At 38.3% G+C, this 23,576-nt stretch overlaps 1 protein-coding gene across 1 annotated transcript; it reads right to left on the reverse strand.

The window, feature by feature from the left end:
- Nucleotides 1-8,217: 8,217 nt before the first annotated feature.
- On the reverse strand, nucleotides 8,218-9,217 carry LOC149384767 (uncharacterized). Its single transcript, XM_089626581.1, has one exon. It carries the CDS (start codon nucleotides 9,059-9,061, stop codon nucleotides 8,555-8,557), a length of 507 nt encoding a protein of 168 aa, XP_089482707.1. The 5' UTR covers nucleotides 9,062-9,217; the 3' UTR covers nucleotides 8,218-8,554.
- Between the last annotated feature and the right edge of the window lie 14,359 nt (nucleotides 9,218-23,576).

Raw genomic sequence — 23,576 nt, forward strand, 5'->3', positions numbered from 1 at the left:
ATTTGGATGACAAAATATTTTCAAGTTTGAAAGTGAAAACGGTTTTTCAAAATTCAAACTAGTTTTGTAAAGATTCAATTTCAATTAAACTTTCAAAAATCAAAACATTTTAATCTTACACATAATGTTTATAATCATATGAAAAACATTTTTGCTCAAGAAAATTTTCTCATTAGAGTTCTATAACTCATGGTAGTGGGGTTTGAAAATCCGGATTTCTAAAAACTGGAGATTCAGACAGCCGCGCACCTCGGAGTAAAATCGCCATATCTGGCGGCTCCGATGTCCTTTTCAGCCGAAACCGGTGGCATTGGACAGAGGACAGACAGAGCTTTAATTTGATTCAAGAATCATTAAATTTCGATTTCTGAGCAGAGAGTTATGCCACTTTTAATGTGGGTTTACTCCAGCTCGAAGAAAAAGAAATAAATTAAAGCTTGGTCCTTTTTAAGTGCGAAAAAGAATCGAGTGTAACGGAACGTTTTAAGATGTTGTTTAAAGCTTTTATTTGTATTTTATTAGCAAGGTAATAACAAGGCATAAAAGAAATAACAACAAGCATAAAACGATTCAAGTAAAAATAAGAAACTAGCAAGGTAACAAAACTAGTCACAAAATTTTACTCGAAAATTCTCAAACCTTTAAAACACGTTTTTCAATATAAAAAATTAAAAACTTTTAGAACTGATTCTAATGTGTTTTAACATCATCCCAAACTCATAGAAAATCAACATGGTTTTTAATTTAGAGACAAGAGCAATAAATTAAAAAAAAATCTAAGATAACAATTCTAACTTGTCACAAAATTAGTAAACTTTCGAAAACGATTTTCAAGCTCATAATTTTAAAAACATGCACATGCATTCCTTTGACCATAGCTCTGATACCATTTGTTGGAATCGATCTAGGGTTTAAGAAAAAGTTTAACGCTTCGTTAAGCGGCGGAATTTTAAAAATTTTCTTTTAAAGTAAAACTAGTTTTTACTAACCTAGACAAGAGCATGTACATGTAAATAAAAACTAATATGAGCTATTAAAGTTACTAACCTTTCTTGAAGCTTGAACCTTGTAGAAGCTTTTGGAAAGTTGCAACGCTCGTCTCCCCTCGCAGCACGTCTCTCTTTCTTTCCTCGGCACCTCGAGCAACCACGAAAGTTTCTATCACTAAATCACTCGAAAAGAAGGAATCAGTGAGTGGGCACTTTTAAACACTACGACTTGAGAACGAGTCTCGAAGTCGCAGAGCTAAACACTAGGTCGAGTGAGGACCTAGGTGCCAAGACAAGAAATAATCGAAAATAAACTAGAGAGAGAGAGAGAGAATTTTCGGCCAAGTTCTAGAGAGAGAGTCTCTCAAATCTCTTAAACTTGGATGAATGAAATGTGAGGAAATGAGGCTCCTATTTATAGGAGAGGTCTCACCTTCAATAAGGTAGTTTCCTCTTCTATAGAATATCACATATTCATGAGCAATTTCCTCTTTTTTCCCTTTGAGACACTCGGCCAACTCAAGGCTTCTAGAAGCCTTGATTTGTTTCCAATTTTGTTCAAGGCCTTGCCTTGTCTCTCACTTGGCCGATTACCCTAAAGCATCCTCATGCAAATTTGTTTCCTCTTTTTCTTTTGGCAAGTATCTTGATACATTTATGCACAAAATATTCTCTCTTGGTTGGGTATGTTGGGCGCCTATGTCCTTCTAGAATGGGCTTCTAGAAGCTTTTCCATTTGTTCATGACAACATGAAAAAGGCCCAATAAGAATTTTCAATAAAATTCTTATGAAATGAAATTAATTCACAAGGCCCAATGATCAAGTCATGGCCGAGTGAAACATGTCATAAAATGACCTTGTCAAAAATTTATTGACATTCATTTCATCGTTTGTCTCAAAAGACAAAAATACCCTTTTCACTATTTTCGTTCTTGTTTTGACTTAGCTTCCAGTTTAACTATTCCTATCGATGTGATTCGTGACAGTGACCTCATGGACCCAAATGAACAAAGCTTTAGCTAAACACTTGGACTCAAAAGTTCACAAACCTTTTCCAAGTTTAGCTTAATGCCAACTGACTCCACTAAAGAGCTGACACTGAAAATCTCTCGGTTCAAATGAATTTTTTTTTACTCAAGAATTCGACCTAATTATGATGAGCGGATCCACTGAATATTATCTATGTTTACCCTTCATGAATGTCATCAGCTAGTCGGGATTTACTAAATTACCATTTTACCCTTCTAGCTGTTATTTCCTCAACTCCTTTGTCGCTTGTGAATAAGTTAGAAACAATGTATTGACGAGGAGCTAACAAGTCACATTGTTTCATCCAAAAGAGTCAGGACTCAATTTGGACACTGGCCAGTTCATTTATTCACACTCCAAGGAACAAAGCATGAGGTGACATACATTGCATTTCAGCAATCTTGTACATGAATTCCATATCTATGAGAACTTCACAAAGTTACTCATGACAGACTCACAACTTAGTACTTCACCAATAGGCCTTGTTCGGAATCACATAGTGAGTCCGAACTTTGACTTTCTCAAATGAGAATACTAAGGTGTGAAATGGCATGTCTCATTTCAGGATTAAGGTAAGCATGATGCAATTCATACATAGTGACTTCGAGACATAAGAGGTTAAATGGTTTGTTCTTATATTGTCTCTAGACGTGCACTGGTCAATTCAGTATCTTCGGAAGATACCTAGAAGAACTATAGAGTCCCAAACTCTCAATGCCTCATAACCAGACATCATAGATTCTTCTAACAATCATACTGAGGTCAATAGTCCTTTGACCCTAAGATTGCGAATATATCGTTTTAAGCAAACTACGAAGAGTTTGTTCATGCAAATCTACATTTGTCTCTTCGCAAGTTGTTAAGTTTGTTTATGGACTAAAAGACTATGGTTTTATCATAAAGCTTCAGACAAGGAAGATTGAATGAACGTTTCAACTTTATTAATGAATGAATAGGCAATTACAAGCAAGAGTCTTCATGAGACTTTATTACATCAAATGTTCAAAATAAAGACTACAACTCTTCTTGTGGGCACCATTGACAACAAAATCTACATCTCTTGACATGGCGGCTATGGTATACAGACCGCAATGACAGTGTATGAAGGCTCAGATTGGCAACGCTAATACATCCCTTATAAGTCTACTTCCACAAGATTGAGCATTTTAAGTGGTCGAAACCAAAGATTAATGTATTAAGAATTAAATGTTGATGGCGTGTATTTGCAAAGAAAGGTAAATGTGATGTGGGATGCTTGGATTTATAGAGACCATAAAGGTAAACTCTTGTGGAGGAGATCTCGCGGAGCTACTTGGAGACTTTGTCACATGAGCTGGTGGAGGCTGTCGCCATCAAGGAGGTGATGAGCTGGCTCAATAGAAAGGGATCAATTCTAATATAGTGGAAACAAACTTCATAGTAATATGTATCAGGAAGTCCCACATCGACTGGAAATGTATCTTTTGTGCTCCTTATAAGATCATGGGTTACTCCACCTATTTTCAATTGGTTTTAAGATGGAACCTCATGATACTTTAACATGGTATCAGAGCCAAACTCATTCTCGATGTTGGGCCACCCGTTTCTACAAACTTCACGCACCAGTTGTTCAATCCTGGGCGTGAGTGGGTGTATCAGTAAGTCCCACATCGATCGAGAATGTATCATTTGTGTTCCTTATAAAGTTTATGGGTTACTCCTCTTATGCCAATTGGTTTTAAGATGGAACTCCATGATACTTTAACATAATGGTTCAAGCGCTATCAAGTAATATGAGGATACGATCCATGTTCAGTAATGTAATTGTTGTCGCACGAAAATGAACAACTATTAAAAGCGTCGGGCGGTTCGAGCCAAGGCCGGACCAAGTGGCCGCACCCGAGCCAAATGTGTGAACTCAAAAGTCTCGAGCTAGGTTTTCTCCAGCCCACGCACTTCTCATAGGAGAGAAGGGTTGAAGAGGAGGAGTGACTGTGTCTTCTTAGTGTAGGTTGCCTACGTACCCGTGTGTGGGATCAGGTCAGAACGTAGTTCAATGCGTATGTAACGCAGAATGAGGCGCGGAGCCTGGGGAGAGGGTGTTCTCAATGAAGGAGACGGAGCGCGGAGGAGTCCTCGGTGACGTCTCAGAACTTCGGAAATCGCGGACACGTCTAGTGTGTTAGATGCGTAGGGGATTTTCGATAGAAAACCCTAGGAGCGTGCATGGGCACTATCTCGGCGTTCGATCAGAGGGAGCGACGTCTGGGAGTCCCCGAGAATGCTTCGGAACCTCTGAGAACGAGAGAGACTTGTAGAAAGCGCTTCAGGCCAGAAATGGCATCAAAAGAAGTAAAGGAGAGTGAGAACTCGAGCGTATCGATAGGAGTGAATATGGTTCTTTCCCCCTCAATGAGAGGGGGTATTTATAGGAGTTGGAGGGCCTTAGGAGGCTCATTTCCCGTCCATGTGGGATTGGGGGCGCGCGCACCGTCAAGAAGAGGCGCGCAACCTGCGGCGCGAGTCCAGCCAGGCGCGGCGCGCGCCTGGCGGACTTTTCGTGGGCCTTCGCGGCCTTTGTTTTATTCGGCCCGTTGGGCCTTCGTTGCCACTCTTTAGGACCTCCGGCCTGACCATCGACCCTTTGAGCGGCGCGTCTTCTCGGCGCTCCGGGTTTTCTGAAAACGATCGACAACAGTAATCGAGGTCTCTAAATAAACTTCTTGAATCTCTTAACTATTATGACCTATTTCCTTCATGATAATGGTGTAATAATTGTTTTTTTTAATTAAAAAAGAACTAAAATTTTTATCATATAAGAGAGAGAGAGAGAGAGAGAGAGAGAGTTGAGTTCATTGAATCCTTAGTATTGCGCAATAACTAGTTAGGATATTTATACCACGATATAAAATATCAAAGTCGGAATAGAACGCTTAAATTGATCGGTGATTAATCTAAGTATGGATAGTTAGATCAAAAATCATATGAGCGGTTCACAAGTGTAAGTTCACTAAGTTGGAACATTATGTACATATAGTATGTACACGATCTAGACATATTTTGATTAGATGCGTTGTTTAAGCAACTGTTACGACGTGTTAAAGACGTAAATGTTGGCCACAATGAGGAGTGATATAAATCCTAAAGTGATATTAGATTTTTAAAATTATATTCTCAAACTCTTTGATACATTTGTTAATAGTTTGAGCGACGCTTAAATACTTTTGGTATGATTTACGCATAGATGGAATCCATCTCTCGCTTAATTGATCTAATTCTCTTTCTTAAATTAAACCGGATGGACTTAGTCAATGTCCGGAAATGATAAAGTTGCTTGCATACAATATTATACGGTTCTTAGACATGCAGTAAGTCGTTGAATAAAAGTAGGATTTTGATTACTTTTGAACTCCAATAAAAGTTTTTGAATGCAACCATATTAAGAAAAAGAATTGGTCTATATGGTACAATTAAAGCCTCCCATTACTCATAATGTGTGCTTCTTTTTTTGTTTTCTAAACCACTCACACACAGTATGTGCTTGACAGAAGTACTTTTATAATTTTGGATTACTTTGTTACTTGAATACCACGCGCGAATCTGTATTAAGCATTAAGAGAGCTGAAAATGTCGGGGCACAGTGACGACGTTATCAAAACACTTCCAAATAATATTATAAAAGAATATAAAAAATAAGATAGATAAGTAAGGTTCTCAACTCTCAATTACACTAACTCGGTTTCTATGTTTAACGAATTTGCGATGAGACAATATATATATATATATATATATATATATATATATATATATATATATATATATATATATACATTAATTGTGCATTACATATACATATCTTCTTATGTAGCGTTTAAGAATAATGCTAGCTTAATTTCTGTAATTATTATTTATATCAGTTTTTATTTATTATTCATATTTACAGTTTAGTCCTTATGATCATATCTTTATTTGGATACAATAATTTTATTTACTCGAATAGAAGTTTTTAATCTAGAGTATAGATCACCAACTACAATGTATATATAAGATATATGAGCAATCTTCTATTAATATCAACAATGTTCAAAAGCGAGTTCGGAAAGTGATATATGTAAAGCAATCTCGTTCCAAGTCTCTTATCGTCACCTAACATATTACCTAAACTTTTGGCTTTGTTTACCATACTTTATAATATTTGGATTGGGATTTATGTTTAATCTCGCAAAAATAAAACAATTCAAACAAGAAATCTTTGTCCTCGAGTAATAAGAAACTTTGGTTTCCCCATATATAATTTTCACTTTAAATTTGGAGTCCCCCCCAAAGAAAAAAAAAAAAAAAAAAAAACCGAGTCAATGCCTTACAGCTATTGAACTTCAAAGCCAACGAATTCAAGTAAACCTATGAAGTTATTACTAATAATTTTTTAAAAAGCAACTTTTTATTTTCACTACCTCCTCACAATCTGTAGACAAGTTTTTTTTGTCGACGTCGATTTAAGGGTCTGGGGCAAATTGGATTAAATATTTTTTCTAAATTTTTTAAGGGTCGTGTAAGAAAAAAATATTCGAGAGGAGTAAATATGAAAAAAAAAAGATTATATAATTTTGAGCGAAAATGTAGAATTTTGGGGTCAAAGTTAAACAAAGGGGCGTGTAAGAAATATAATATTCAAGAGAGGCAAATATGAAAAAAAAAAAAAAAAATTATATAACTTTGGGTTTATATTATGATAAAAAAATTTAATTTTTTTAATAAAAATCTAATTTTTGAAAGTTTAAACGGAGCATTGATTATATATATATATATATATATATATATATATATATATATATATATATTACTTTGCCTTTTTATACTTTGATGTGGCTGTAAGTTACCAGCCCAAAAGTGATATACGTTATATATACACGCACTTGAATACCCATATGATATTTTTATTTTTCTTAAACCTAATCCACAATGCAGACAAATCCTTAACTTAAATTTTTCTAACAGCTTCTATCAGATCTTGATACAATTAAACCATCCACTGCACCGTTGTCTAACAGTCCAATTCTAGTAAACAATTGGATTAGCAAAAAGCCTTTTAGATTAGCATGATCCATCTAAAGAGGCAAAAACTTACAATGTAATCTTTTATAAACGGGTGTCGTTTGTTAATCCTTTATCGTTTGTATTGAACGGTTCGAAATTCAATCTATTAAATTGAGAAATATTGAAAGGTTTGTCTTTTTTGTATTACGAATATCTACATAATTTAAATATATAATAATAATAATTTATAAATCTCGTATAGTGCATGATTTTTTTTAAAACTAAGGTTACTGCCTATTAATACAATCTTTGGATTAGCCAATTACCTACATGAATCCTAAAGCAGGTTTGTTAATTAATTCGGAGGAAAATCAATAAAAGTTCAAAGGGAAAGTAAGAAAAAGAAAAAGTGGAGGAAAATGGTCATTGCATATATAATATAAATGGAGAGAGAGAGAGAGAGAGAGAGAGAGAGAGAGAGATAATGAGAAAGAGAGAGAGAGGTCCAGCTATGGGCTCACTATGTCTTTATGAGCAGTGGGAAACCACAGATTGACATATTTTATACAAAGTGGTATTAAGGCTGTAAAACTCATATGCACATATTCATGTAAATTAAAAATGACATGTCATATATGAAGAAAGGGCAATATAGAACTTTCAAACCCCTCAATTATTTTCTTCCTACTTAAGCAAAACGCGTGTTGCAACTCTGAACTCATATGTTGTCAACCGAAAAAAAAAAAAAAAAAAAAGGCAGCCAAGACAACTACTGAAAAGTATTTGTACGCTTGAATTGAGAAAATAATTTAAAGCGTTAAATATAGTGAAACTATAATCTATATATTATTAATGGGGAAAAAAAAGCTCCGGAACCCTAGTTATTATTCTCTTATCCAAGAAATGAAAGATAGATATAGAATTAATACATAATCAATTCATGTAGTGGTACCTAAGATAGCCTAGTGTTAATTACACACCACCTCCTGTGCGGAGGATGTGGGTTCAATCCAAAGCTGCCTTCAAAAAAAAAATCAATTCAAGTACATTAACATATGATTAATTTTATTCCTGTACGAAGTACGAACTAGTATTGATACTCATTTTTCATCTTGAAAATCTGTATATATGTGTGTATTTATATATATATATATATATATATGTAGAGAGAGAGAGAGAGAATAATCGGAAACAAACTGTTCAATATTATTACAAATGAGGTCAAAATTTCATCGGATCGCAGTATACAAAACTCTAATACATATCGAGTACATTTTTTTTTTTTTTTGTAGTGTATACAACGGCAAGGACTACATACGTACAAATTCATGAAACATAAAAACTGAGATCTCATGCATCCGTACACACACACATACGTACATGCGTGCGTTTATTGCATTATATTGTCTTCGTTTTATAAACAACATAATAAACAAAACAAATAAGCAGATACCAATAATGATCCAACTTAAGAAAAATAACAACTTAATGGTAATTATCACACATAAGATGACGATGATCAATTATCAGCGACGGAGAGCCTCTGGCGGTTGAGGTCCTTGTAGAACCTCTTAATGAAAGCCTCGGCGGCCTCGTCCACAGGTCGGCTGTCCTCCGCGTCCCTCATCGGGAACGGCGAGTCCGTCACCCGGAGCTGCCGCACCGGCGCCGGACTCCGGCCGAACCCGGGAAAAGCCGGCGAGGAGAAAATCTCGAGGGCGGCGCGGACCACTGCGTCCTCATCGAGATCGGCGGCGGTGTGTGATGACCTGGCGGGGGTGTTGCTGCAGCTGAACTCGTAGTCTGCTGATGTGGCGGCGGCGGTGGTGCGGCGGAAGGAGGCGCCGGAGACTAAGGTGGCGATGGCGGCCTTTCCGGCGAGCTTGCGGCGTTTCATGAACATGTTGAGATCGAGCAGGAGCTTCCTCTTTGATGACACTCCTTTCCTTAGCATGAAGTACGCCACTCTCACTATTCCCCATATTCTCTTCGCTATCACTTCCATGTTCTGTTCGTTGTTCGCCATTCTGAGAGAGAGAGAGAGAGAGAGAGAGAGATTTGTTGCTTTTATGTTTGTTTTGAGAGAGAGAGAGAGAGGGAGGGAGATTTGTTTTGTTTTGTTTTGTGTGTTGTTTGTGTTTTGAATGGAACGGAGAGATGCGTTGAGTGTTGGGGTTTATAAAGGAGGAGAAAAAGGATGAGGGATTAGTGGGAAGGGTCAAGGAAGATGTGTTTGTAATTGTAATTTTAATTGTAAATTGTGTTGTTTGTAACTTTGTACGTGTGTGTGTGAGACTGCTATTATTGCTACTGCTTTATTTGTTACTTTGATTTGATGGAATAATATAGTGTGTGTGATTTTTATATATTAGTTGTGTTGTCGACAGTACACAACACATGATTTCAATGTTGAATTCTGTGTGTCTTCTTCTACTTTTGGCACTAGCGTGCATGCTAAGTATTTTCTTATTTTATTATTCTTAACTATTTGGAAACCTGGAAGAGTATGATGAGATTGGGCTGCAGATGTCTTGGGCCTTGTTTAGAGTTTTAGGCGGTGGTTTGTGTGAATTGGATATGAACATCCTTGATACGGACAAAAAATATTATCAAATTTTATTTTAGATATTTATATCATATTATACATATAAAGATCGTCGTATAAAAATATTCATATTTTTTATAATATCGTTATAAGATATTAATTCAATACAATGTGATTTTGAGTATGAATTATATAGTATGTGTAAATCGTTTTGACTTGGTTGTTGATTAATCAAACTGATCAAAATAGTTAAGTAAGATTTAATCAATGTGAAATCTACTTCTCAAAAAAAAAAATGTGAACTCCAATTATCGAAAAAATAGAGTTAATACTTTTCTTGCTATAATATCAATTTTTAATTTTTTTAATAACTGAATAATTGTGCACACTTTCATCTTGATTGAATCTCAATCATCAATAATCATGAGATGAATATATCATTGGGCTCTCATTTTTGGAGTAAATTATTCCAATGACATCACAAGTTCAGTTTTTTATTTTTGGTGGAATGATATTAGAAATATAATACAACGGATTAGATAGAAAGAGCTTTCGAACATATTCACGTTTATTAAAGCTTGAACAATTTACAAGCTCAATATTGATCGAGTCGACTCATATTAGGTCACTAGGTATACTCTGTAATTGATATTAAATACCTACTACTCGATTACTTTTTTATTTTGACTACCCAATTTGTATTCATAAAAGTATTTTATACAAATATATAATTCTGGGCTAAGTAAACAAATTAACTATATGATTATCACCGGGGTCATCTGAATACATTTTGGGGTCTTAGGTAAAATCAAAAAATTAGACTTTTAAAAAATTAACCAAAAATAACAATAAACCAAAAACCAGATTCCTAAAATAATAATAAAAAATGGAAATAGACGATCTGTAACATTTATAAACCCATTTTTTATGATTAACTAAAATGATAATTTGACCAATTTTATTAGTGATTTCAATGTGCAAATAATTTTCTTTCTCTCTTTTTTTTTCTCTCTCTTTTCCTCTCTCCTTCATTTTCTCTTCTCAATGGTTCACTTCCACCTCTTTCCTGGAATCTCTTTTCTTTTCTTTTCTTTTCATTTTTCTCTCTTAGACGTCTCTCTCCTCATTCGACTCATATAGAAGAACGAGAAACGCGAATCACTATCCCAAAAACACGAGGAACAGAAGAACAAGAAGAAGAGGAAATCTGTAAATAGAAAGATTGTGGAAACGGACATTGAAGATGATGATTTGTAGCTTCAATTCAATACATGGAATCAAAACGGACATTGAAGATTACAATAACATTACAGTCCTATTATTTTCATGACTCAAGTTCTTCGTTTCTCTTTATTGGTGTTTCGGAAACTTTTATTGGAGGTCGTGTTTTGGTCCGGACTTCGGAGTAGTGTGTGCTTCTTATCGGCAACCAAACCGAGGATTAGTGAGTTTCGTTGAATTGAATTGTTGTCCAGGGCAAAGGAAATATTGGCTATGGATGCAATAAAGCACGCATTGAAAGCTTTGGGGAAACAACATTTGCTCAAAGAACGTGCCAACGACGAGGACCAGGGGAAGGGGAGGTTGGATTTGACGGCGGGTCGAGGACGGATGGATCACTGTTATAGATTCGAAAGCCGGCGGTAAAACAACCGGGGCGTCAGGACTCGGACGGGGCTAGAGTTAGAGTTTTGGTAGTCTTGGAAGGACGACATAGAAAAGAAGAATTGGGTGGGTAGTTTTAAACGTCATTACGTTCTTGTGGTTTAAGGTCTGTTTCGCTGGATCTGTAACTAGTATTCAATGTGTCTGGGACACTTTTGATTTAAAAAAATAATAATAATAATAATTGGACTGTAATGTTATCGTAAACTTGAACTTGGTGGTCTACTCAACAATGTCTTTAAACTTGGTGGTCTACTAAACAATATCTTCTCAAATTGAATTTTATCGTAATGTTATCTCTTGGGGGTTTATTGATAACACGTATGTTATCTCTTGGTTGTTTTCGATAGATGACATTAATAATAAAAAAAATTGCCATTCCTAACTAGAGAAGCATTTTTTTTATGCCAAGCTAATTTGAAAAACATGTGTCAAGCACATTAAGATAAATAGTAGTAAGAAAACATGACAAAACGTAGTTAAAACATGCCTATTTAACAGGTCCGAGCTAAGATATCAGGATAATAAGGCCGATCAAATGTGTCGGTCTGAATCATGTCGTTAATATTTTGAGAATTACAAATAGAAAATAAATTTTATCTTCTATGTCAACTAATCGTATCGTATGTTAACATATATGTCAACAAATTGTGTCGTTTGTTGACATATACGTCAACAAATCTACAAGCTTTCCATTATTGACATACATCTCAACAAATCTTGAAACACACACATATTACATCCGGAGAAAAGGAAACGAAAGGATAAAAATCAAATCAATGTTACATTTTTTAGGCTATAGAAGATTTGTTGACATGTATGTCAACAAATCATGTCGTTTGTCAAATTGTATATTTTTTTTTACATATATGTCAACAATGTCGTTTGTCGACATGTATATCAATAAATTATGTAATTCTTGACATACATGTCGATAAATCGTGTTGTGACATATATGTCTACCGTACTACCACACAAATTGTATATCTCGAAAACACTTTTTTTTAATTACAAGAGTTAAATAAATGCATATCATGTATAATATAAAAATAGTGTCGTTGTTGATATATATCAGTGTTTTAAATACCGGCGAAATTCGCCGGAAATCAGCGGCGACGCCGCTGCCGGAACAAAAACGGCCGGCGAAACTGTAATTGTCGTTTTCTCACAATATGTCGTTTGACATTCAGCGAAACGACAATTCGTTCGGCGCTAAAATGGCCGATCGTTTTCGTTTATTTTAATGAACAAGCTGGAATATTTTCGTGGATTTTCGGAGAAAGTCGGGAGAAACGAAGTGTAGGGGAGAAAATCGGCGAATGGAGAACAGGGGTTTGGACTTCACCAACGCCGACAACGATCGAAGAATACCCACTCCGTCGCTGTCGTTTCGGTGCGGCTGTGTTCAAAAATGCATTTTTCTCGGCGGCCATTTACGATTTTTCGCAGAGGTAAGGTTTTCTTTTTTATTTTTTTAAAACCCAATTTTTTTTCCTTCGGTGTGACTGATTTCAGAAAAAACACAGAAGTTTGAGAAGAAGAGAGACATTGAAAAAGTTGCACTTGCACGGCTGGAGAAGAAGAATACTAATCCTAATGGGCTAATCATAAATAAACATGCCCAAGTGGGCTAAAAACTCCAAATGGACTAAAAAAAATAAACTATGCATATGCTTACATATAAGTTGTATATTCGGAGCAAAAAAAAAAGTTGTCTTATTATATATTATATACACTAATAAAAAAAGAATATATTATATATATATGAATAAATAAAATTACAAAAAAAAACAATATATATCTCAAAATATGTCTACCCAATACACACATTATATAAATATGCGTTGGGTAGAACAATTTTTACATAAATAAATTATATATATATATATATATATGCATATTTATATAATATGTGTATTTGGTAGACATATTTTGAGATACATATTTAAGTTTACAAATTGTAAAATACACACACACACACACACACACACACACACATATATATATATATATATATATATATATATATATATATATATGTATGTATGTATATATATTTAACATATCATTCAACATTATTTCCGTTCGGTTTTCCATCGAAAACGGCATTTGAAAACGGTATTTTATTTGTCCATTTCCACATTTTTTCTGTTCGATTTTCCGTAAATGAGGAGACTCGAAACGGCATCGAAAATGGCATTTCAAATCTTGGTATATATGTTACTGGTGGATAGCCAAAACAAAAAACAAAAAACAAAAAAAAAACAGCATCAACAATGGTGTTGAAAGTCTTGGAGAAGAATATTGAATCTGAGAACCCGAGGAAACGAAGATTGAAGAGAAAGAAGAAAGCTCTGACTCAGGAATCGAGTTCAGAGAAGAATGAATTATTTTATTTAATTTGAATAAGGATTGTTTGAATCCTTTAAATACATCAAATGTCATATCCGTGTAATAACAACACAACGACCTGACGTTTATAACCACTGAAAGACAAAAAGACGACTAAAAGAAATAAACGTGTCAAAACAAACTTATAACAAAACAAACCTTCTGAAGCCTATATAGAAACCCAAAACACCTCCTCAATATGGATTATAAATATCCGATAAGTTCATCTTGAATATGAGCGACAATAGCAATGGAGAGGCCAAAGGTTTCGTGAAAAGGTCTGCAATCTGAAACTTGGTTCGAATAGGAAGCAATTTCACCAAACCATTTTGAAGGCACTCTCTGACAAAATGGAGATCAATCTCAATATGATTTGTTCTTTCGTGATACGTTGGATTCGAGGCAATATGAATTGCTGCCTGATTGTCACAATAAATCACGGATGATCACAGATAATCACTCGGAAATGATATAAAAATCCAGTGCAAGCTGCTGCAACCACACCATTTTGCTCATCACAGCTGCCAGGGCTCAATAATCTGCCTCCGCTGAACTCCTTGAAACCGTGGTCTACTTTTTCGACTTCCAAGACACCAAAGCATCATTATAAATACACAACCTGTAATAGAATGTTGTGTATCAGTGCAAGTTGCCCAATCTGTATAAAAAAAAAGGCACGTAATTGAGTAGATGAGTAAGAAGAAATAAAAAGACCTATTCCTGGACAAGACTTGATATATCTGGGTAGATGATGGACTACTTGCAAGTGGTGAACTTTGGGAGCTTGAACAAATTGACTTAAGCAATTTACTGCAAAAGTAATATTTGGTCGTGTTATAGTTAGATATAACAAACGTCCAATGAGCCTCCTATAACGTGTAGAATCATCCAGTACATCATCATCAACCAAGTTCAAATTAATCCTAGGATTCATAGGCGTTTTGATCTGTTTAGAGTCAAGAAAGCCCGTATCTTCCAATATCTGCAGTGCGTACTGTCTTTGACACACAACAATTCCCTTCTCAGGAAGTACTTCATAGAACCTAAATCTTTCAACCTGAACACTGAACTCAGAAATGTTTTAACATCAGCAATAACAAGCTGGTCAGGACCATATACTATGTTTTATATTTTTTTTCGATTCCAAATTGGCCGTGTAGTACTTTGAGAAAGGGCCTTTAATTTCCCTTTTATTGGAGGTCGTGTTTTGGTCCGGACTTCGGAGTAGTGTGTGCTTCTTATCGGCAACCAAACCGAGGATTAGTGAGTTTCGTTGAATTGAATTGTTGTCCAGGGCAAAGGAAATATTGGCTATGGATGCAATAAAGCACGCATTGAAAGGTTTGGGGAAACAACATTTGCTCAAAGAACGTGCCAACGACGGGGACCAGGGGAAGGGGAGGTTGGATTTGACGGCGGGTCGAGGACGGATCACGGATGGATCACTGTTATAGATTCGAAAGCCGGCGGTAAAACAACCGGGGCGTCAGGACTCGGACGGGGCTAGAGTTAGAGTTTTGGTAGTCTTGGAAGGACGACATAGAAAAGAAGAATTGGGTGGGTAGTTTTAAACGTCATTACGTTCTTGTGGTTTAAGGTCTGTTTCGCTGGATCTGTAACTAGTATTCAATGTGTCTGGGACACTTTTGATTTAAAAAAATAATAATAATAATAATTGGACTGTAATGTTATCGTAAACTTGAACTTGGTGGTCTACTCAACAATGTCTTTAAACTTGGTGGTCTACTAAACAATATCTTCTCAAATTGAATTTTATCGTAATGTTATCTCTTGGGAGTTTATTGATAACACGTATGTTATCTCTTGGTTGTTTTCGATAGATGACATTAATAATAAAAAAAAATTGCCATTCCTAACTAGAGAAGCATTTTTTTTATGCCAAGCTAATTTGAAAAACATGTGTAAATTCTGATTAGTCGCAAAGACAAGATGTCGCACACAATGTGTTGACAATGTGTCCGACAACTTGCTTGAACACAGATATGGATAAACAACAAAAAGTGCAGTAAACAAGGACACACGATATGGTTATCCAGTTCGATGAAACACACCTACATCTGAGGGCACGCTGCCAGTGGAAAGGATTTTCACTATCTCGTAGTCAATAGTACACACAAGGTTTATATCTGATTACAATCAACAAATCAATAAAACCTAGAGACTATTACTACCAGTGATCACCTAGACAGAGACTCCCTCTGAATTTGAGCTCCGTCTCAATTCCACTCTTCGAGCAACCTCCTGGCTCGGATGACCTTTAGTCTTCAGTGATACGTGAACCTTCAATCACGAAAAGCACAAGAACCCAACTTTCACATACACTCAATCTGTGGAATAGTGTTTGAGAGAATACACCACTTAAAACCAAAAACACATAGCCTCTCAGTCCGCCGGTCTTGCACGTCTAAGAGCTCTGAGTGTTTGATCAAAAGTGTCCAGGCTGCTAAGGGGGAGCTCACGGCTTTTATAGCAGCTTTACAATCCTGGAAGTTATCTCGGGTTTCCTTACCCGGCCTCAAGCGAATATCACAAAGTAAAGACTCCATCAAGGTGAATATCGCATAGTAAAGACTCCATCAAGGCGAATATTGTGCAATGAAGATGGCAGCGGGAGATATCTTGCAATGAAGTCACCAGCGAGGCAGATATCTTGTAATGAAGACAGTAGCGAGACAATAACTCAGCAATAAGTTACCAGCGAAGCATCCTGAGCAAAACTGGAAATTTGCCTGAAAAAGAATCTTCATACAGAAGGAAAGATGTCAAACCAGAAGTGAAAACAAAACAACCGACATCTTTCCATACAACTTGCACTAAAAAATAAAGCCAACAAAATAACGTATCAACAATCTCCCCCTTTGGCTATTTTTTAGGCAAGCACTTCCAGGACCAGTTCTCATACAAGCGTCATGACCAGAGAAGAGAGTCAAAATAAATGACATCATGACGCCTCTCCCCCTGATTGCCTCAAAATAATACCAAAGGCAATGATCGATCAACACAGAGGGAGGAACAACAGCCTGTAAATGAATGAGAACTAGAATAACAGCATATCATTCATCAAAAGGTACGAGAAAGCTGTCTTACAAATCATCCAAACGAAACACATTAGTCTGAAACACACAGGAGCAGTAGCAAAAGATGTCTTGAAAAAAAAATATTACAGACCAGGTCTTTGAGAGAAAAGAAAAAACCGGATCAACTAACAATATCCTGATCACTCTCAGAGACATACTCATCGTCTTCAGTTTCAGATTCTTCAGCGGCTTCAGAAACATGAGACCCAGCGGCTTGACCTGGCTGAGAAGAGGTAGCAGAGCTCGAGGCAGTAAGGTCCTTGATAAGAGCTTCACACTTGATTTTCCTGGAGGAGAGGGTCTCGATGGTCTTTTTCAGAGTCTCAACCTCTTCAAGAAGTTCCTTCACCACTTTTCTCTGAACATCTTCTGTCATGGATCTCAAGTGAAGATTGCTCGCAGGGGCGTCACATGTCTCGTCAGAAGGTCTGACAAGATCTTGGGCATGTTTCCCTTCAAACAACTTGGGACTGAAGGTGAGGGCACTAGGTCGCTTACCCACCACATCTGAATTTCTCAAGATGTTCTTGTTTTGATCAAGCAGGATCCCAGTGATAAGAGAGGGGAAGCCAATGGGAAGCTTTACAGCAAAAGACTTGGCGTGCTTTGCCAAGTGATCAAAAACAAAATCACCAAAGTCAAATGAGGAGCGTGTGCCTATCTGAAATATGAGACGAGCGAGATCTGTCGTGATGCTTGACCCATGAGAGGAGGGAGCCCAATTGGCGATGCCAATGCGATACAGAACGGAGTATTTGACAGTAAGCTCGGCTGAGGGCAAAGTTCCCTTTGAAGGCCAGACCCTGGTCTCGTTTCCAGTGATTTCTTGCGCGATGATGTCCAGAGAAGGTACACGATCAGCTGTGATGATCTTCCCACGACCCAAGAATTTGTTGATCACATCAGGAGAGATCTCAAAACAATGTCCTCTGACGAAGACTTTCCTGAACTCTGTGTCTTCTGGAGAATCAAAGGAAGGGGAAAGATTAACAATGAATTCCTTTACCAGCGCCGGATAGAACACCCCAATGCTAGTGACCGTCCTCAGCATCTCGGCGTCGTGAAGGAGCTCCATAATGGCATCAATTTTCAGCGCCTCAGTGGATAATTCCTTTTCAGGAAAAATGGCGCGATGGTACACATATCTCCACTTGAGAACACCATCTTCTTTGTGGAAGGAGACATTATCCATGGGAGCAGCGGGGATATTTTTCGGGAGCTTTTGCCCTCCTACAGACCTCTTGTTTCCCAAACCAAGAGGGATAACAGATTCTTCTTCTTCAACCACCTGGTCCTCAACAACAGGAGACAAGGGAGTCTGAGCTGACTTCTTTACCCGTTTCTTAATCATGCCCATCTTTTCCTTTTTCTTTTTCTTGACCGGGATGGGGACAGCAGAGGTGCTTTCTTCCGGAGACTTCTTCTTCTTCCTCTTCTCCGACAGAAGAGTGGCTAAGCAGACCTCATCATCTCTCTGAATCTTCTTCTTCAGAGAAGCGAGAATGTCCTCTCCAACGTCCTGGACATGATCTCCCTTCCTCTTTTGCCCCAGAGAAGATGTAGGCACATCTTTCGTGACATCTTTATTCAAGCCCATCATGCCTCCAATGGCATCCTCAGGAGTAGGCTCATGAACATGGGGAAGCGAATTCCTATCCCTAGAACTATCAACCGGGATATTAGAACCTTTAGGGTTACCTCGAACAATCTTGTGAGGACTCTCGATAGGGGATCCTCCAGAACGAACTTCTTCTTCGGGATCAGCTTTGTCTCGTGTCTTTTCTGTGGAGGAACTGCTGGAGCTTGCTTCTCTTGTGATGTCAGTGATGGAAAGAGCAGCTTTCTTGAGGATTGCGCTTGTGGCGGCGGAAAGAGATGGGTTCTCAGGAGGAACCGATGACCCAGCGATCGCACCTCCGGCCTGACCATCGGCGCGTATGCTGGGTCTCAGACCTCGAACCCTAACACCGTGTATGTTGCTTTCAGCGCCAGGTTTCTTTGTTGCGACATTTTTCTTCTTCATTGTGGCTTTCTCTGAGGGAGTGGTAGTACTGATCCCACTTCTTGTGCCAACCATTTTGAATAAAATTTTTGGGAAACTGCCACACAGATAACTGTCAAGAGAGGTAAGAGAGCAAATATGGGAAACAAAGCTTAAGAGCGCCGAAGAAGAATGGGAAATTTCGAAATTCAAACAAGAAATAACTTCCCCTTCTTTCACGGGAGAGTAACCGTCTGCATGAGTGAGAACACGGCATGGAGAAATACGACATCGTGACACGAAGTGGGCTTTGATCGATCTTAGGCCCAGAGAAACAGCAATTGGCACTTTAGCCCGGCAAACTAGTCGAATGGGCCAACCAGATAAATGGGCCCATGAAACGAAAAACACAACAGATACTCGAACAAGAATCACCAAGGGATTAGCACATAAGACAAGATCAAAAATCCCTCTGATAATCAGTAATTGCTATTGATCAATAACACATAAACCAAGAGAGGATCTGAGATTTTCAAACCGGATGGCATCCAGAGCCTTGGTGAAGATGTCTGCAAGCTGTTTTTCGGTGTGAATGTATTCGAGTTTGATCTTCTTTTCTTCTACAAGGTCTCGAATAAAATGATGTCTGATCTCGATATACTTGGTCTTACTGTGTTGAACTGAGTTTTTCGAGATGTTGATGGCGCTGATGTTGTCGCAGAATAAAGTCATGACATCTTGTCCAACATCATACTCAGACAGCATCTGTTTCATCCAAAGGAGCTGAGTGCAACTGCTCCCTGCGGCGATGTATTCAGCCTCTGCTGTGGATAGAGAAATACAGTTCTGTTTCTTGCTGAACCAAGAGATGAGATTGTTTCCAAGATAGAAACAACCACCAGAGGTACTTTTTCTATCAACCGTGCTACCTGCCCAGTCAGCATCACAGTATCCCACAAGCGTAGAGGAAGTATCATAAGTATATAAGAGCCCAAGATTGGCAGTTCCTGAGATGTACCTTATAATTCGCTTGGCTTGAGACAAATGGCTAGCTTTGGGACTGGCTTGATATCGCGCACACACCTTTACAGAGTAAGAGATGTCAGGTCGGCTGGCGGTGAGATAGAGGAGACTACCAATGATGCTCCTGTAGAGACTTTGATCAACAGATTCTCCTTGCTCATCCTTGGTGAGTTTGATGTGCGTGGCGGCAGGTGTCCGTTTGTGAGAAGATTTTTCAGACCAAACTTCTTCCCTAAGTTCTTTGCATACTAACTTTGGGAGATAAAGATGCCATCTTCCATTTGCTTGATCTGGAAACCCAGGAAATAGTTGAGCTCTCCGACCATGCTCATCTCAAACTCTGACTACATTTGTCTGACAAAAAGGTCCACCATCTTTTCTGACATTCCTCCAAAGACGATGTCGTCAACATATATCTGAGCTATCATGAGATTGCCATTCTCATTTTTCACGAACAAAGTCTTGTCAACTCCACCTCGGGTGTAGCCATTCTGCACAAGGAACTGGGTCAGTCTCTCATACCAAGCACGAGGAGCCTGCTTAAGTCCGTAGAGAGCTTTTCTGAGTTTATAGACATGCTGGGGAAAGCTGGGATCTGTGAACCCTTTTGGTTGAGCAACATAGACTTCTTCATTCAGGTATCCATTGAGGAAAGCACTCTTGACATCCATCTGGTAAAGCTTGAACTGTAGGTGACAGGAGATGCCAAGAAGGAGTCTGATAGCTTCAAGTCTCGCAACAGGTGCAAAGGTTTCATCAAAGTCTACGCCTTCCACCTGTGTATAGCCCTGCGCCACAAGTCTAGCTTTGTTGCGAGTTATGTTACCATGTTCATCAGATTTATTTTTAAAAATCCACTTAGTTCCAATGACATTGACATTGTCAGGTTTAGGAACTAGCTCCCAGACTTCATTTCTTTCAAACTGCACAAGTTCTTCTTGCATAGCATTAACCCAGTATTCATCATCAATAGCCTCATTAACATTCTTAGGTTCAATCTTAGAGACAAAGCAGAGATAACCAATCATCTCCCGATAGTTAACAGGAGGTTTTGGACGAGCTTTATTCCTTCACTGATTTCACCAATCACCTCATGTGCAGGATGATTTTTCTGAATTCTTCGGGAAGGCACTCTTTGTTCAGTCTCAGGGGGAGATCCTTCATCTGGAACAATGTCGCTTACTTTGTCATCAGCATTCGTCCTGACATTTGAGTTTCCAATAGAAGTGACGTCCAAAGAGTTTTCAGCACTTGTCCTGACCTCTGTGTCAATAGTAAAAACTTCATCCTCATCATTAGAACTGTTAGTAACATCATGATCATCGTTTACCACCACATTAATGGATTCCATCATAGTATTGGTGCGTTTGTTAAAGACACGATATGCACGACTATTTCTACAATATCCAAGAAATATACCTTCATCACTTTTAGGATCAAACTTTCGTCGTGGATCTCTGTCAGCAAGAATATAACAAACCGATCCAAAGACATGAAAGTACTTCACATTAGGCTTTCTCCCCCTCCATATCTCATAATGAGTGACAGAAGTACCTGGACGAATGGTAACTCGATTGTGAATATGGCAGGCAGTATTAATAGCTTCAGCCCAGAAATGTGGTGGAATATCTTTGGCCAACATCATTACTCTAGCCATCTCTTGGAGGGTACGATTTTTTCTCTCAACAATTCCATTTTGTTGTGGTGTGATTGGAGCAGAGAACTCATGAGCTATCCCTTCCTCAGTACAGAACTTAGCAAAGCTCATGTTCGCAAATTCCCTCCCATGATCACTTCGGATTCTGATCACTTTGCCGATGCTCTTTCCTTTTTCTCTCTGAACTTTCTTACACAGAGATTCGAAAACAGCAAAAGTGTCAGATTTCTCACGAATAAAATCAACCCAAGTGTACCTGGAGTAGTCATCCACACATACGAACATGTATCTCTTTCCTCCAAGGCTCTCGACCTGCATCGGTCCCATCAGGTCCATGTGAAGAAGTTCCAGAACACGAGATGTGGTAAGATGTTGCACCATCTTGTGGGACTTCTTGACCTGTTTCCCAATCTGGCATTCACCACAGATTTTTCCTTCAACAATCTTCAGATTTGGGACACCGATGATGGCTTTCTCAAAGATAATTTTCTGCATGCTTCTGAGGTTCAGGTGACCAAGCTTTTGGTGCCACAGTTTGGTTTCATCAACTTTGGTCAAGAGGCAATTGTTGTTTGGTGCGGGAGACCACATATAGCAGTTGTCACGAGATCTGGTTCCACGCATGAGTTCATCTTGTTCCTCATTAATCACTACACACTTATCACGGGTAAAATTGACTTGCAAACTCAGATCACAAAGCTGACTAATACTAATAAGGTTAGCAGTAAGTCCTTCTACCAATAAAGCCTCAGTCAAGCAAGACATACCCGGATAGTTTAATCGACCTTTACCCACAATTTTGGCTTTAACTCCATCTCCAAAGGTAACGTGACAGTTGGAATAAGGTTTCACATTTGTCAGGAAAGTGGGATCACCTGTCATGTGGCGAGAACAACCACTGTCGAAATACCAGTCACCTCCGGTGGACGCACTCAGAGATGTGTAGGCAATATTGGCACGATAGGACGTATTTTTCACTCTCCATTCCATCTGAGTAGAAGGTTGTTGTCGAGGCAGGGCGTTCCTATATCTGGACTTTTGCTGACGGACATTTCTCCCATACAACCGATAGCAGAAAGGACGAATGTGCCCCTTTCTTCCACAATGATGGCATACCCAACGAGGTCTGTTGACGGGAGACCTGGTTGGTCCAGAGAGATGATTCCGAGGAAAATTGTTATTTCCAGATGGTTGAGGCATGTTTCGCGACATCTGGCTAGACTGCTTCTGTGGAACGAAAGTAGTCTGGGAAGATGAAGCTCCATGGGTATAACCAAGCCCCTTCATGTTCTTCGCAGGTTTCCCAATGGTGAGGATTTTGTCGAGGCTGTCAGTCCCAGAGTTCAGCATTCTGACTGATTTAGTCATTTGATCAAGTTCCCCATTCAGCCGACTGACTTCCTTCTTCAGATCCACAATTGTCTCAAGAAGCCTTGCCTTATCTTCAGTCAGGGAAAGAATAAGAGCACTCTGTTTATCCAGAATCTGGGATTCCTCAACCCATTTGGTGTGTAAGGTATTGTAAGCTTCATTCATAGCATCGTCAGAAAGTTCTTCATCTAGAACATATTTCTGAGAACATTCACCAAATTCATTAGTAGACTCATGAGTATGGACAGAGGCAGTAAAGGCTACAAAGTTACTTATCTGATCTGAGTCGCTATCTTCATCTTCTTCATCCGAAAGAGTAGCGTTGTAACCCTTTTTTCTGTTTCTTGAGAAAGTTGGGACACTCCTTTTGAATATGTCCAAAACCTTCACATTCGTGGCACTGAATGCCTTTGCCTTTGCCCGATCGTTCACTACTTTTACTATTCCTGTGAGGATTAGTATTCTTCTGGAATCGTTGTTGGAAGTTGTCCTTGACATCTTGCATGACATTTTTCCCATTCATCTGGTTGAGTCTTTTCATGACCCTGCCATAGTTTTTTGCAAGCATATCTATAGTATCATCAATGTCATTGTCAGAGTCTGGGTATACCTGTTCCCTTTGTTCATGAACCGAGCTTTTGAGGGCCATCCCTCTGTGTTTCTTTTCCACCTTAGGAAGGGAGAGCTCAAAATTCATGAGAGATCCCATGAGCTCGTCGAACTTTGGCGTCTTTAGGTCATGAACTTCCTCAATGACCGTGATTTTCATTTTAAACCTAGAGCTCAAGGCCCTTAGGGTTTTTCGAACAA

Source organism: Urtica dioica, chromosome 9, assembly GCF_054948205.1.
Source record: "Urtica dioica subsp. dioica isolate 48M chromosome 9, U.dioica_male_clone48M_v1_H2, whole genome shotgun sequence".
Classification (NCBI taxonomy): domain Eukaryota; kingdom Viridiplantae; phylum Streptophyta; class Magnoliopsida; order Rosales; family Urticaceae; genus Urtica; species Urtica dioica.

Excerpts from the sequence above, each read along its gene's own strand:
- LOC149384767 (XM_089626581.1), bottom strand. The coding sequence starts at position 9,061 with ATGGCGAACAACGAACAGAACATGGAAGTGATAGCGAAGAGAATATGG.